The sequence below is a fragment of the Acomys minous genome (assembly GCF_964271855.1).
Source record: "Acomys minous genome assembly, chromosome: 11".
Taxonomy (NCBI): domain Eukaryota; kingdom Metazoa; phylum Chordata; class Mammalia; order Rodentia; family Muridae; genus Acomys; species Acomys minous.
In genome coordinates, this window is record NC_140492.1 from 35829550 (window position 1) to 35844055 (window position 14506).

The 14506-nt window shown below is 37.0% G+C and overlaps 1 protein-coding gene across 1 annotated transcript; it reads right to left on the reverse strand.

Moving 5' to 3' along the window:
• Positions 1 to 13157: 13157 nt before the first annotated feature.
• On the reverse strand, positions 13158 to 14087 carry LOC311608546 (olfactory receptor 5H17; the record flags this gene model as incomplete). The annotated part of the gene is made up of 1 exon (XM_084801077.1): positions 13158 to 14087. The coding sequence occupies one exon, from the start codon at positions 14085 to 14087 to the stop codon at positions 13158 to 13160; it is 930 nt and encodes a 309-aa protein (XP_084657203.1).
• Positions 14088 to 14506: the final 419 nt, after the last annotated feature.

The window sequence follows — 14506 nt, forward strand, 5'->3', positions numbered from 1 at the left end:
AAATCATCCATGAGTATAGTTTGACTTCTTCTTTTCCAATTTTTATCACCTTGATCTCCTTTAGTTGTCTTATTGCTATAGCTAGGACTTCAAGTACTATAATGAAGAGATACAGAGAGAGTACACAGCCCTCACTTAGCCCTGATTTCAGTATAATTATTTTAAATTTCTCTCCATTTAGTTTTATGTTGGCCAGAGGCTTGCTGTATATTGCCTTTACTATGTTTAGGTATGTGCCTTTTTTTTCCCCTGCTCTCTCCAAGACTTTAAACATGAATGGGTGTTGGATTTTGTCAAATGCTTTTTCAGCATCTAAGGAGATGATCATGTGATTTTTTTCTTTCATTTTGTTTATATAATGAATTACATGGGTGGATTTCTGTATATTAAAATGCTCATGAACACCTGGGATGAAGTCTACTTGGTCACAGTGAATGATATTTTTGATGTGTTCTTGGATTTGGTTTGCAAATAGTTTATTGACTATTTTGCATCAATATTCATTAGAGAAATTGGTCTGAAATACTCTTTCTTCACTCAATCTTTCTGTGGTTTAGGTATCAAGGTAGCTGTGACCTCATAGAAAGAATGTGGCAACATTCCTTCTGATTCTATTTTGTGGAACTTCTCTGAATTCTGTGCTGTCCAGCTATCTAGTCCTCTTGCATGTGTCTGCTTTTTTTCTTCCAGAGCTTTCAGGTGTGCTGTTCAGCTGCTAGTATGGGACCTCTCCAGTTTCTTTATAAAGGCACCTGCTATGAACTTCCTTCTAAGGCGTGCTTCTCTGTGTCCCATAAGCTTAAGTATGTTGTGCCTTCAATTTCATTGAATTCTGGGAAGTTTTTAATTTCTCTTTTTATTTCGTCCCTTAACCAAGAGTCATTGAGTAGGAAGTTGTTCAGTTTCCATGAGCTTGTAGGCTTTCTGTCATTTCTGTTGTTGAGTTCCAGCTTTAATTCATGGTGGTCTGATAAGTTGCAAGGGATTATTTCAACCTTCCTGTATCTGCTGAAATTTGCTTTGTGACCGAGTATATGGTCAATTTTGAAGAAGGTTCCATAAAATGCTGAGAAGAAGGTGTATTATTTTGTGTTTAGGTGAAATGTTCTGTACATGTCAGCTAGGTCCTTTTGATTCCTGACATCTATTAGTTTTATTGATTCTCCATTTAGTTTCTGTCTTGATGGTCTGTCTATTGGGGAGAGTGGGGTGTTGAAGTCTCCCACTCTTAATATGTGGGGATTGATGTGTGATTTAAGCTTTGGTAATGTTTCTTTTATGAATAATGGCATTCAGAATTGAGACATCATCTTGGTGTATTTTTCCTCTGATGAGTATGATGTGCCCTTCTCCATCTCTTTTGATTAGTTTTGGTTGAGAATCTTTTTTTATTAAATACTAGAATGGTTACTCCAGCTTGCTTCTTTGGTCCATTTACTTGGAATATAGTTTTCTAGCCCTTTACTCTGAGGTAATGTCTATCTTTATTGCTGAAGTGTGTTTCTTGTGTGCAGCAGAATGATGGGTCTTGTTTTGTGTCTATTCTGTTAGCCTGTCTCTTTTCACTGGGAAGTTGAAGCCATTGATGTTGAGAGTACTTGTTAGTTCCTGTTATCTTTATGTTGGTGGTGGTAGAGTGTGTGTTATTGTGTGTGTGTGTGTGTGTGTGTGTGTGAGAGAGAGAGAGAGAGAGAGAGAGAGAGAGAGAGAGAGAGAGAGAGAGAGAGAGAGAGTACTTTCTTTTGTTGTTGTGGATGTGAGGTTATTTATTTCCTGTTTTTCCCTGCATATAATTAGCCTCCTTAGGTTGGTGTTTTCCTTCTATTATCTTCTATAAGGCTGGATTTGTAGCTAGATCCTGTTTAAACTTGGTTTTATCATGGAATATATTGTTTTCTCCATAGAATGATTAAAGGTTTTTCTGGGTATAGTAGTGTGGGTTGGCATCTGTGATCTCTTAATGTTTACATGACATCCATCCATCCATCCATGCCCTTAGGGCTTTCATAGTCTCTTTTGAGAAGTCAGATGTAATTCTAATAGGTTTGACTTTATATGTGACTTGGCCTTTATCTCTTACAGATTTTAATATTTTTTCTTTGTTTTGTACATTTAGTGTTATGATTATTATGTGGCGTGAGGACTTTATTTTCTAGTCCAATCTATTTGGAGTTCTGTAGGCTCCTTGTATGTTTATGGGAACTTCTTTCTTTAGATTGGGGAAGTTTTCTTCTATGGTTTTGTTGAAAACATTTTCTGGGTGTTGAATCTTAGAGTCTTTTCTTCTTTTCCTATTATTCTTATATTTGGTCTTTTTATGGTGTCCCAGCTTTCTTGGGTGTTTTGTGACAGAAACTTTTTAGTTTTAACATTTTCTTTGACTGATGTATTGATAACTTCCATCGTATTGTCCATCTCTTGTATTCTGTTGGTGTTGCTTGTGTTTGTGGTTCCTGTTCTGTTCTGTTGACTCAGATTGTGTTTTCTTTGTTGCTTCTAACTCTTTCTTCAGGTCTTGAATAGTTTTGTTCATTTCTTTCTCCCATTTGATTGAATTTTCCTGTAATTCTTATTAGGATTTTTCAATTCCTTCATCTGTTTAAATTTATTTACCTATATTTATTTGAGAGATTTATTTTCCTCCTTTAAGGCTTCTATCATTTTTTTCTTTTTTTTATTAATTTATTCTTGTTACATCTCAATGGTTATCCCATCCCTTATATCCTCCCATTCTTCCCTCCCTCCCATTTTCCCCTTATTCCCCTCCCCTATGACTGTTCCTGAGGGGGATTACCTCACCCTATATACGCTCATAGGGTATCAAGTGTCTTCTTCGTAACCTGCTGTCCTTCTTCTGAGTGCCACCAGGTCTCCCCCTCAGATTTAAAATTTTCTTGTGCTTCATGGGTGTTTATATCTCCAGGGATTGCTGTGGTAAGATCACTGGTTTCTGGTTGTGTCATATGGCTCTGAGTTTTGTTGCTTGTTTTCTTGCACTGGCCTCTAGCCATCTAGTTGTCTCTGATGTTAAAAGGACTAGACCTCCATCCAAAGGGTCACTGTCTGTGTCCCACAGGGTTCAGGCAGGTTGAGAGCAATCAACAAGAGCTCCAGGCTAGAAGTTGGTTGCTAGTGCTCCACAGAGGCCTCTTCAGGATGGTGAATAATGGATGTTGGAGCCTGCACCCAGTTCATCTGCTGGGATCCCTGTCTGTATCCCACTTAGGTCAGGCGAAGAGTAGGAAGCTGAGAGACTTCCAAGACCAAAGCTGCTCAGTTGCCCCACAGGCCTTTTTGAGATGGCAGGGGTCTGCCTTTCTGCTCTGTGTCCCAGATGGGCCAGGCCAGTAAGTAGCTGGCAGGCAGAGAGAAATCTGAGCCCAAAGATATTCTAGGGCCCCAAAGACCTTCTTGAGATGGTTGCTAATGTTGGTTGTGGCTAGAACGCTAGAATCAGTTCTGCCTATCTGCTGCCCATCTATGTCTTAGATGGACCAGGCCAGTTAGAAGCTGACAGAGAGAGATTTGAGCCCAAAGTTGCTTGAGTGGGTATTTTATTTTATATTTTTGCATATATATATATTATATATATATATAATGTTTGTATATATGATGTATGTTCACTAAGGAATTTATTTTTAACAGTTATCTTTATTTTTATTTTTCTGAATTCCTTGTTCTTTTGCTATGTTATTATGACTGATATTCTTTTTAACTAACAAATATCATATTTCAATATCTGAATTTTTAAAAATATTACAGCCAATGCCATTGTTTGTTTTGCTCCATTTGAGTCAAGCTGGACATCACTCTCTGCACAGAACATCTGACAGAACGTTTATGAGAGCCTGCTGAGATGCAACCATAGACCAGTTGAAAGAAATTTATCTACTCCAGAAAAGAATGGATATTTCTTTAAACTTGATGTAAATTTCAACTTACAGGAAAGATAAGCCCCAATGAATAAGCTAGTCCAATTTAAACCTGGAAAAGAAAGATGTAAGGTCCTGAGCCAAGATAGTCAACCAAATAGTGAGAAAAGTACCACAACTGTGATAGACATGACACAAGCAACGGTACTCAAATAAGTTTTTTTTCCTCTATCCCTTGAAAATAACCCATCAATGACAAGACTGAAGGAATAAATACTGAAGTCCTATCACATGTAAATATTGTCTAAACCACAGCTGTCTAAAACTACCAGAGGGAGCCTACTTTTTCAAGAATTCAGAGACTATGTCCCTAAGATTTATCCATGCCAATAAGTATGTGAAAGGAATTTTAAAAATATGAAAAAAAATCAAAGCATCATATGTCCTTTAACTGTATATTGTAAGGCGCGGCCGCACCCAATAATGGTGACGGCCAAGAACTCGCTGTTCGTAAATAATAATTGCTCCTGCGCATGCGCTAGAACCAGAGCCAGCTCAGCATGCCCCTCCCGAACGGGGATATGCTTATGAGCTATCGTGGATGGTGGTTATTAACCAATCCACTCCTATTTGCTAATGAAGCATCTAGCCACAACCCATGAGGTATCGATACACCACACAAAGATGGTACTAAACACGGGCTCCCGGACATTCAGAGTCTTTCGTGCCAGTTTCAAGGGCACTCCCAATAAAGCTTGTTGAGAAGAATCCTGGTGTCTGCGTCATTCCTGCCGGCAGGAGGGCGCGACAGTATATAATCTGATTTTAAATATGTTTAAATAGGTGAAATACCAGATAATTATTCATAACATAATTGGAAATGAAGCTTGGATGATAGATCCATGGGTAAACGTGTAGGCAGGAAGTATTATAACATTTCAACATTAATAAAAGAAAACATATGACTGATGGAGAATCAGTATTAAAATTTAAGCCTATAAATTTTTGGTATAGATAGAAGAGGTACAGTATAATACATAAAAGCCCATTAAGTAAAATATTAGACAACAATTCCACAAATATTAGAAGAAAAGCTATGGAGCTATGTGTACAGAAGATATTTAGGATATGAGAGAAGCATGACCAAAGATTGAAACTTTGCACTCCATATTAAATTTAACTGTCAAGCCACCTTAGCTTTTTTTGATACTGCTGTGATAATACACCATGACCAAGGTAACTTACAAAAAGGAAAGAGTTTATTTTGGAGTTATAGTGTTAGAGGGTTAGAGTACATAAACATCATGGCAAGAAGCATGGCAGCAATCATGAAAGCAAAGAACTGATGCAGTTGACCCCAGTGACACACCTTTAAGTTCACATCTCATAATCCTTTCCAAATAATTCTACCAACTGGAGACAAAATATTCAAATATATAAGTCTACAGTGAAAGTTCTTACTCAAACAACCACACAAGTGTACAGGAAAGAAAGAAAGAAAGAAAGAAAGAAAGAAAGAAAGAAAGAAAGAAAGAAAGAAAAGTAAAGCTGTAAGAAAGAAGTGCAAAGTCTATTTTCAGACAAATCTATGAGAATGCCAGCATTTTTTTTCAGCATAAACAGTAAAAGTCAATATGGTATGGTATGATGCATGTCAAATCACGTAGAAACAAATCAAAGGAAAGGAAACAATTATTTCCTTCAACTCTATAGCCACAGGTGAACCTATTGGGCTCCAAGGAATAGTTCCAATCCCATGGTGATGAAGATAACCTCGATTAAACTAAATGGGCCACAATACAAAGCCAAAAGTTGTAAATCTAGAAAATGGACTAGAGAGAGAGAAAGAGATAGATAGATAGATAGATAGATAGATAGATAGATAGATAGACAGACAGACATTAACTGCCAACCTATAAAGTTATATAAAAAATTATTCCAAGAATTGGAGAAATAAAATCTTTCTACTACAAACATGAATGAAAGGGTTTCATGAACACAAAGCCAGAATTACAGAAACATTTAAATAAATTCTACAAAAAGGATAAGGGAATATTACATATCTGATCACAAGAACACAGGAAAGAAACAAAGATCTTACTAGGAGAACAGATTAAAAAATAGGAAAGAACCAACTATGATTAATCAGCAAATTAGTACACTTTTAGATGATTGAGGAAGAAGAGGTGGTAGAAGAAAATAAAAATACAAATTACTCAAAACAACCAAAAGGAAAACAACACAAAAAATAGTAAATTTCTTATAATAATAAAATGGTCATGACCCATACTTCAAAGACACACACTAGTTCATTGAATGATGAATAGCCCAACAAATTGCTGTCATCCAGAAACTCATATCACAAGACATATGCAGACCAGAAGTAAAATGAAAGAAAACTCTACTCCAAGAAAGCAGGATTGAAACCCAGCAGGAAATCTACACTAAATAAAGCAAAAACTACTGACATGATGTGGTAAATGGGTCTCAAAACCATAATAGTGAGTGACTTTGCTACATCACACTCACCAATATTTATGTCTCACATACATACAGAGAGAGAGAGAGAGAGAGAGAGAGAGAGAGAGAGAGAGAGAGAGAGAGAGAGAGAGAGAGAAGAAGAAGAAGAAGAAAAGAAGAAGAAGAAAAGAAGAAGAAGAAAAGAAGAAGAAGAAGAAGAAGAAGAAGAAGAAGAAGAAGAAGAAGGAGAAGATAGCTAAATTACACTATCCATTTACATCTTCTAGGTTTAGCAATTTTCTAAGCTTTCTAATTATGACTGTGTTTGGCACGTATGCACAGGATCACCATTCCACAAGGGAAGATTCCTGAGCCCCAAACCTTGTTACTGAAATCTATCATTTTTCTCAGGCTATCACAGATGCTTAGAGGCATTTATGCTAGGGGATAGAGTTATACACACCTCCATGCAGGTCTTTTGGTTTTGTTTTTGCTTTTCTCCTTCTCCATGACATTCACCTCATTTAATTTCCCATTAGATTTCAATTTAAGCTGATGGTGTTGGTGTAGGCCTATAGTCACAGTTTTCTTGACAAATTAAGTTGCTGTCAACTCCCCCAGGGAGTCTAGACCTTTGGTCTTACTGAAATCATGTTTTGATTAGCTCACATGCAGCTATTGCATGTGCAGGACAAAGAAGAGCAATATATGTATAAACCAGTTTGCCTAAGTGTGTCAGAAGTATCACCTGAATTGGAAGGTAGAGTGATTTTCTGCATTATCAGTTTCCGATATAAAACTACCTGCAGTGACTTGATTTCTGTGATTTTAGAGGCTACAAAACCCAGTGGAACTGTTTGAGCTTCTCCATGAATGGTTCAACTCTAGAAAAAAACAAGGCAGCATTCATTGTCCTAAAGTGACTTTTCCAGCTCCCTTGTATAACTTACTTTTTTATGCTTCTGTCTTTGACAAGATCATGTGCATGTCCCATTGGTGAACTCTTGTTCTGAAGACATTTTATATACTCAGCATTCCCTCGGTTTGAGAAGTTGAGCCTGCAAATGAATCAGAATGGAAATGCTGAAACCTGTACTTCTCTCAGTTCTGTGCTAAGATTGGATTTTTCTACTTTATGCAACCTAATCGCCTCTTTGAATTCTTTGAAGATATATGGGTAAGAAAAAATAATCTGTTTTTTCATTTTGCTTATTAAGAAATTATTTATTTTTCTTTAATTCATAGTTTAAGGTTTTGCTGATGAGATGTCTAAACAGACAATGGAATAGAATGCTATTTGAGAATTATCTGTGAGCCTCCAGAAAACCAAGCTGGGAGCTAGAAGATTCAAATTTCTTAAATGGTATTTAATTACTTGTGAACCTATCTATAAAAACCTTGTGAGAAAATTTAGGTAAAGCCAGAATATTAACTTAAACCTCTGCTTTAAAATATACTCATCATTTTCTTAGAGGGTATACCTGTTAGTTTATTCTGATTAGAAGATTCATTTTGTTTCAGTTAAATATATATTCAAATAAAAACTTTTAACATGAAAGTCAAGTTAGCTTTTAAATATTTTAGCCACTTCTGAAAATAATTATGTCACACAAATACACATGTACCTATGTATCAGGAAATACTTGGAAAATTTTCTCTGTTGCTGTTTTTGTCATTTATGACCAGAAATAAATTGAGACTTTTAAATTATGTTGCCATTTTCTATTGCATAGAACAAAGCCCATTTAATCACTACAAACACTGCTGCTTATGCTGCTTGTATTCGTATCTCAGTTCAGTAAATGTTTAGCAACAGACAAAAGAAGAAAAGTCACTCCCACTATATGCTTGATTTACAGGAACTGTAGAGCAGATTAGAAAAATATTTTGTCTGGCACATAGAAACAGTATTCACTTAATTCTCCCTATTTTTATTTATTAACATATATCATGTAATAGCGATAAATAATAAAACATAAATGTAGAGTTTTGTTTCAAGTCACTTCCCAGAACTTTCACTCCATAAATAAATAATCCCCTTTTATATTTATTTCAGCATATAGTCCTGAGGAGCCTGGAAATGGAGAATGCAACACTGCTGCAGATTTGTCTTAGAAGGACTCACTCATCTACCACAGTAGAAAGTCCAGCTCTTCCTGGCATTTTTGGTGATCTACCTCGTCACCATTGTGGGCTATTTGAGTCTGATTACTCTCATCTGGAGTGATACTCACCTTCCCATTCCCGTGTACTTACAGTTGGTTGTCATCTAAATTATTGATCATCATGTCATTCAAGACACCCCCCCCCCCCCTCTCTCTCTCTCTCTCTCTCTCTCTCTCTCTCTCTCTCTCTCTCTCTCTCTCGCTTTCTCTCTCTGAATGCCTAGTATTTTTTCCCTTTGCTTTCAGTGCGATTGTAGAGTGCTTCCTCTTGACTTCAATGGCTTATAATTGCTATGTAGCTGTATGCAAAACTTTATTTTATCCAATGATTATGACCTATAGATTATGTTTCCACCTAGTAATTTTGTCATTTGTAGGTGATTTCTTCATGCCTTAATTTATGAAATATTTTTAGTCCATCTCTCAGTATTTCCAATGAAATACATTTTATCATGATGTCATGCCTTTTAAAAACAGATTTCCTGTTCTGATCCTTCTATTACTTTACTGATGGTATTTGCTTTATCTGGTATAGCTCAAATATTTACCATAGTGACTGTTTTAATCTCTTACACATGTGTTCTTTTTATAATCTTACAAACTATGTCTGTCAAGAGCATAAAAAAGCCTTCTACATGTGAAGCTCATCTCCTATCAATGTCTTTTTAAAAATTTATTCACTTTACATCCCCCAATCTTAGCCCCCTCCCTCATTTCCTCTAGGTCCCATCCTCCCTCCCACCTCCCATTCCCCTCCCCAAGTCCTCAGAGATGGGAGCTCTTCTCCTGTACCAACTGACCCCAGCCTATGAAGTCTCATCAGGACTACCTACATCCTCTTCCCCTGTGGCATGGTAAGGTACCCCCACGAGGAGGAAGTGATTAAAGTGCAGGCAACAGAGTCTTTGGCAGGGCCAGAGCCTATGACCTTTAATAGGGGACTCATATGGATACTGAACTGCCTATTGACTACATCTGAGTCTGGGTGCTAGGTGCTCTCCATACACGGTCCTTGTTTGGTGCATCATATCCGTGTCTTTGCATTGTGGCCCTCTTCTCTTCATGCATGTATGTCCTGCCTCTACACAGTCAGATGACAAGACTATGACTGGCTCCCTATTTTACACAGTCATAACTCTTGTATTAACCCAATTTTCTGTTGTTTAGAAATAAACAAGTCATAGGTTCAGTGGAAAAATAATTAAAGAGAAATTTAGATCTCATAAAGTATTTTCTTTTTTAAAAAATGGATGCATTTAGGGAAATTAAATTTGTATATTTTCTGATATGTGTTGAAATTTTTTTGCAAAAATGTTCCTTACTTCTTTGAGACATCATTAGTAACTAGTTAATTCTTTTATTTATGCAAAACATAATGAAATATAATGAAGTATCCAGTGCATACTATGATGATTAAAATGGGAAACTAAGTGAACATACTTTCCTTCCTCTAATTCTTCCTAGATCCTCTTTACTCTCACTTTGGGTGGCTTCTTTCTCTCTTTCTTTTTATCTTTCAAACAAAACAACAACAGCAACAAAAAAAACAAGAAACAAAACAAGCAAACAAAAAACAAGAAATACAAAACGCATATTAAATACACACACACACAAAAGCAAAAACCCAATAACACAAAAAAATTCCCTAAACAAAGCAAAAGGGAAACACAAAGTTCACAAAATAGTATTGAGTTCCTATTGTGTTGGCCAACTACTCCTGGGCATGAGGCCTATCCTTGAATATGTTTCATATACACAGTGAGACTCCAATGAAGAAGAGTGCTGAAGAAACATAGCAATAAAATGGTGCCCAATGACATGTAGCTACAAAAGATCAATAATACCAAAAACTGCCTAAACAAAAAATAAAGGAAACCAAAATTTCACACACACACACACACACACACACACCTCATTGAGTTCCTTCTGTATTGGATAACTAATCCTGGGCATAGGGCCAATTTTGGAATTGATTGCTCTAGCCAATGAAACACTGGAATATTTCCTTTGTCAATGATTATGGAGGACCCTTCTCTTCTCAGTTCTGGGACTCCATCTAGCCTGAACCTGTGCAGGCCTTAAGCATACTGCCACAGTCTCTGTGCGTCTATATGTGAGTCAGCCCTCTTGAATGTTGAAGACACTGCTTTCCTAGACTCTAACACCTCTGGCTCTTACAAGTTTCTGCCTTACCTTCTGCATAGATTCATGAACCTTGAGAGGACGGTTTGAGGAATACATGCCATGTTGGACTGAGTACTCCTAAGTCTCTCACTTGTTGCACAATGTCCAGTATCAATTCCCATCTAGTGTTGTAGCTCATCTGTCTGGCTGTAAAAGTTTAAACACTCATTTCGCCCGCTGTACTAACCTGCTTTTCATTCCTAAGCACTGCACATAATGTTCCTTAGGATGAGACTATCAGTTGCAGTATGAAAATGTGTATAATACTATTTTTGTGAGATGGATAGTAAGTTTAGATCTTTAGATGGATCATTTCCTATATTTAAAAAGCATGGATAAAGTATCCCTAGTATCAAGGACTCTTTTATTCCCAGCCAGCCAACAGATGTTATGGCATCAAATCCTCTTACCATTACTTGAATTAAGTTACCTGTGTGTACAAGACATATCAATAAAACTTGATGCCACTGGAAATTATGTGTGCTTTATGAGCTCAAGATTTGGCTTTGGTTTTGCTTATTGAGGGAAGAATGAACATGTTTTCTTCCCTTTATACACCTTTCCCCCCCCAGGCATATCTTATTTAGTTCTTCAATATACTTATATTCTTAATGAGTCAACCTGTGGATTTTTCTCAGAGAAATAAATCACTTCTTGCGTTAAGAAGTACAAATAACCCAATTTAAAAATGGGGTAGAGAGCTAAACAGAGAATTCTCAACAGAGGAATATTGACTGGCTGAGAAACACTTTACAAAATGCTCAAGGTCCTTAGTCAGGGAAATGCTAATCAAAATGACTCTGAGAGTCCATCTTACACCCACCATAATGGCTAAGATCAAACACTCAAGTGACAGCACATGCTGGCAAGGATGTGGAGGAAAGGGAACACTCCTGCATTGCTAGTGGGAGTGCAAACTTGTACAACCACTTTGGAAATCAACCTGGCTTTTTCTCAGGAAATTGGAAATTTTTCTACCTCAAAACCCATCTATACCACTCTTGGGCACATACCCAAAAGATGCTCCACCATAGAACAAGGACATTTGTTCAAGTATGTTCATAGCAGCTTTGTTTTTAATAGCCAGAATCTGGAAACAGTCTAGATGGCCCTCAACAGAAGAATGGATACAGAAACTGTGGTACATTTACACAATGGAATACTACTCAGCTATTAAAAACAAGGAAATCTTGAAAATTGCAGGCAAATGGATGGAACTAAAAAAGATCATCCTAAGTGAAGTAACCCAGACCCAGAAAGACACACATGTATATACTCACTTTTAAGTAAATATTAGCCCAACCTAGATGTACTCTGAGAGACTCCACCCATCAGGGGATCGGGACAGGTCCTGGGACTTGCAGCAGGACTCTGGGCGAAGCGCTGTGACTTGTATGGAAGAGTTGGGGCATGGAAGGAGAGAGATAGGGTGGAGGGGGGTTGTCAGGAGCTTCACAAGGAGATTATCAAGACTGGCAGATCTGGACCCAGGAGGACCTGCACAAATTAAAGCACCAACCAAGGACACTGCAATCAGAGAACCTAGACCCCTTGCTCAGATGTAGCTGATGGACAGCTCATTCTTCACATGCAGAAGGGGATGGAAGATGGGGACTGCATCTGACAGTAACTGTGGTGCCCACGATTTGATCACTGCCTCTAGGCAGTGGAAGGGGATGCAGGCTATCCAGAGGAGAACTGATAGGCTGTGGTCAGAAGGCAAAGGAGAAGGACCCACCTGTCAGAGATCTAGGGGAGAGGAATAGGGTGGAAAATGGAGGGAGGGTGGGAACAAGAAGATAAGAGCAAGGGGATTACATTCAGGATGTAATGTGAATAAATTATAATAAAATAAAACAAGCAAAAAAGAAGTGCAGTGAGCTAAGACCATATTCATACTTATTGTCCCTACCCTCAAGGCATTGTCTTTTCATTAGTTCTTTTGATTATGTTCAAATATTTGTCTATTTCTCTATAGTATATATGAGCTGAGTTTCTTCGGCAAGTGATAGTCACCATTTCACACTAAATACGTCATGAAAGACATTTGATGGCTATCAGTATTCCTGATGTTTCTTCTATGCACTGCCACACAAGCCTGCCAACAACATAGATCCAATGTGACATGACTTTGACACTGCATAGTCCAAGTTTCTCTCTAAAGTTTCACACTGAAGGGCTTTTGATAGAAAGAAGATGATTATATTTTCCACACGCACAACATAATAACAGGAAACTATAACTTGTTTCCTTGCTTTCTGTTTTATAATGATAGAACACATTATTGAAAGTTTACATATATGCATATGAACAATGAAAACATATTTATCAATTTATTTAGGAGATAACTGTATATTTAAACTAAATTCAATAATCTTGTCAAACATTTATAATTTTAAAGTTGTTGAAATGCAAAATAGCCACCTACTTCTACAGTATTGTAGGTTTTAATAAAATTAGCAGATATTGATAAGATCTAAACTGTTTTCGTCAACATTTTTTTCAGAGAATCTATGACTTGCTTATTTCTGAGACTGTAAATAATTGGATTTAATACAGGAATTATAACCGTGTAAAACAGAGAGAAGATCATGTCTTGTTCATCTACTTTTGAAGATGCTGGGTGCACATACATGAAGAGAAGAGGCCCAAAGTATAAAACCACAGATAAGAAGTGTGCTCCACAGGTGGAGAAAGCCTTCCTTATGCCCTTGTCAGACTTCTTTTTTAAAATTGTAAGGAGAACAAATGTGTAAGAGATAACAACAGTCACAATAGTAAACACTTGTATTGAACCAGAGAAAATGAAAATGATCAGATAATTTAAGGAAGGATCAGTACAGGAAATTTTTAACAGTGGTATAACATCACAGTAAAAATGATACAGTACGTTTGAATTACAGAAGGTTAATCTGAATAAAAGGCTCTCGTGAATTACTGCATGAACAAAGCCACCTACAAATGATAAAACTAACAGGCAGCTACATACTCTATTAGTCATAATCACTGGATAAAGCAAAGGATTGCATATGGCTGCATAGCGGTCGTAAGCCATCGATGCCAAGAGAAAACATTCTATGGTCACACAGAGTGCAACAGAAAAAAATTGTATCATGCACTCAGGGACAGAAATCACCTTGCCCTTACCCAAGAGATTAAATAACATCTTTGGAGTCACTGTGGATGATAACCAAGTATCCACAAAGGCTAAGTTACTAAGGAATAAGTACATAGGGATGTGAAGTTGAGAGTCATTCCAGATAAGAGTGATCAGACCAAGGTTCCCCACAATGGTCGTGAGGTATATTACCAAGAACACTAGGAACAGGAAGATTTTCCATGGTGGCTGGCATATGAGACCTGTGAGAACAAACTCTGTCCATAGTGTTTCATTCTCCTTTTCCATTCTGTCATTGGATGTCTCCTGAAATTAGATGTAATGAATGTAAGACAAAAGTCACTGGGAAAATTTTATGTGAATATTGAAGGAGCCTCTAGTAATGAGACAATATGTTACACTTTTCTCATAGTCTATATAATGTTACAGCAGAAGGAACACTCTAGAAATTAAGAACAACAAAATTTTTAATTGATTCCATGCAATAATGAGCAAGCAGTAACAAATTAAGGCCTCCTAAACTTGTGATACATTTATTGGGAAACACACCAACACTGGAAATTTTGTCCTGTATGTGCTGCATAAACATGAGAAAAGCTATTGGAATGTACATTGAGTACCTTAAGGAATAAAGAAATTTGTACTTTATCCCTTAGGAATGGGCTTCTAGTGAAATTTACATAATGTGGAGTGGTTTTTATAAATAT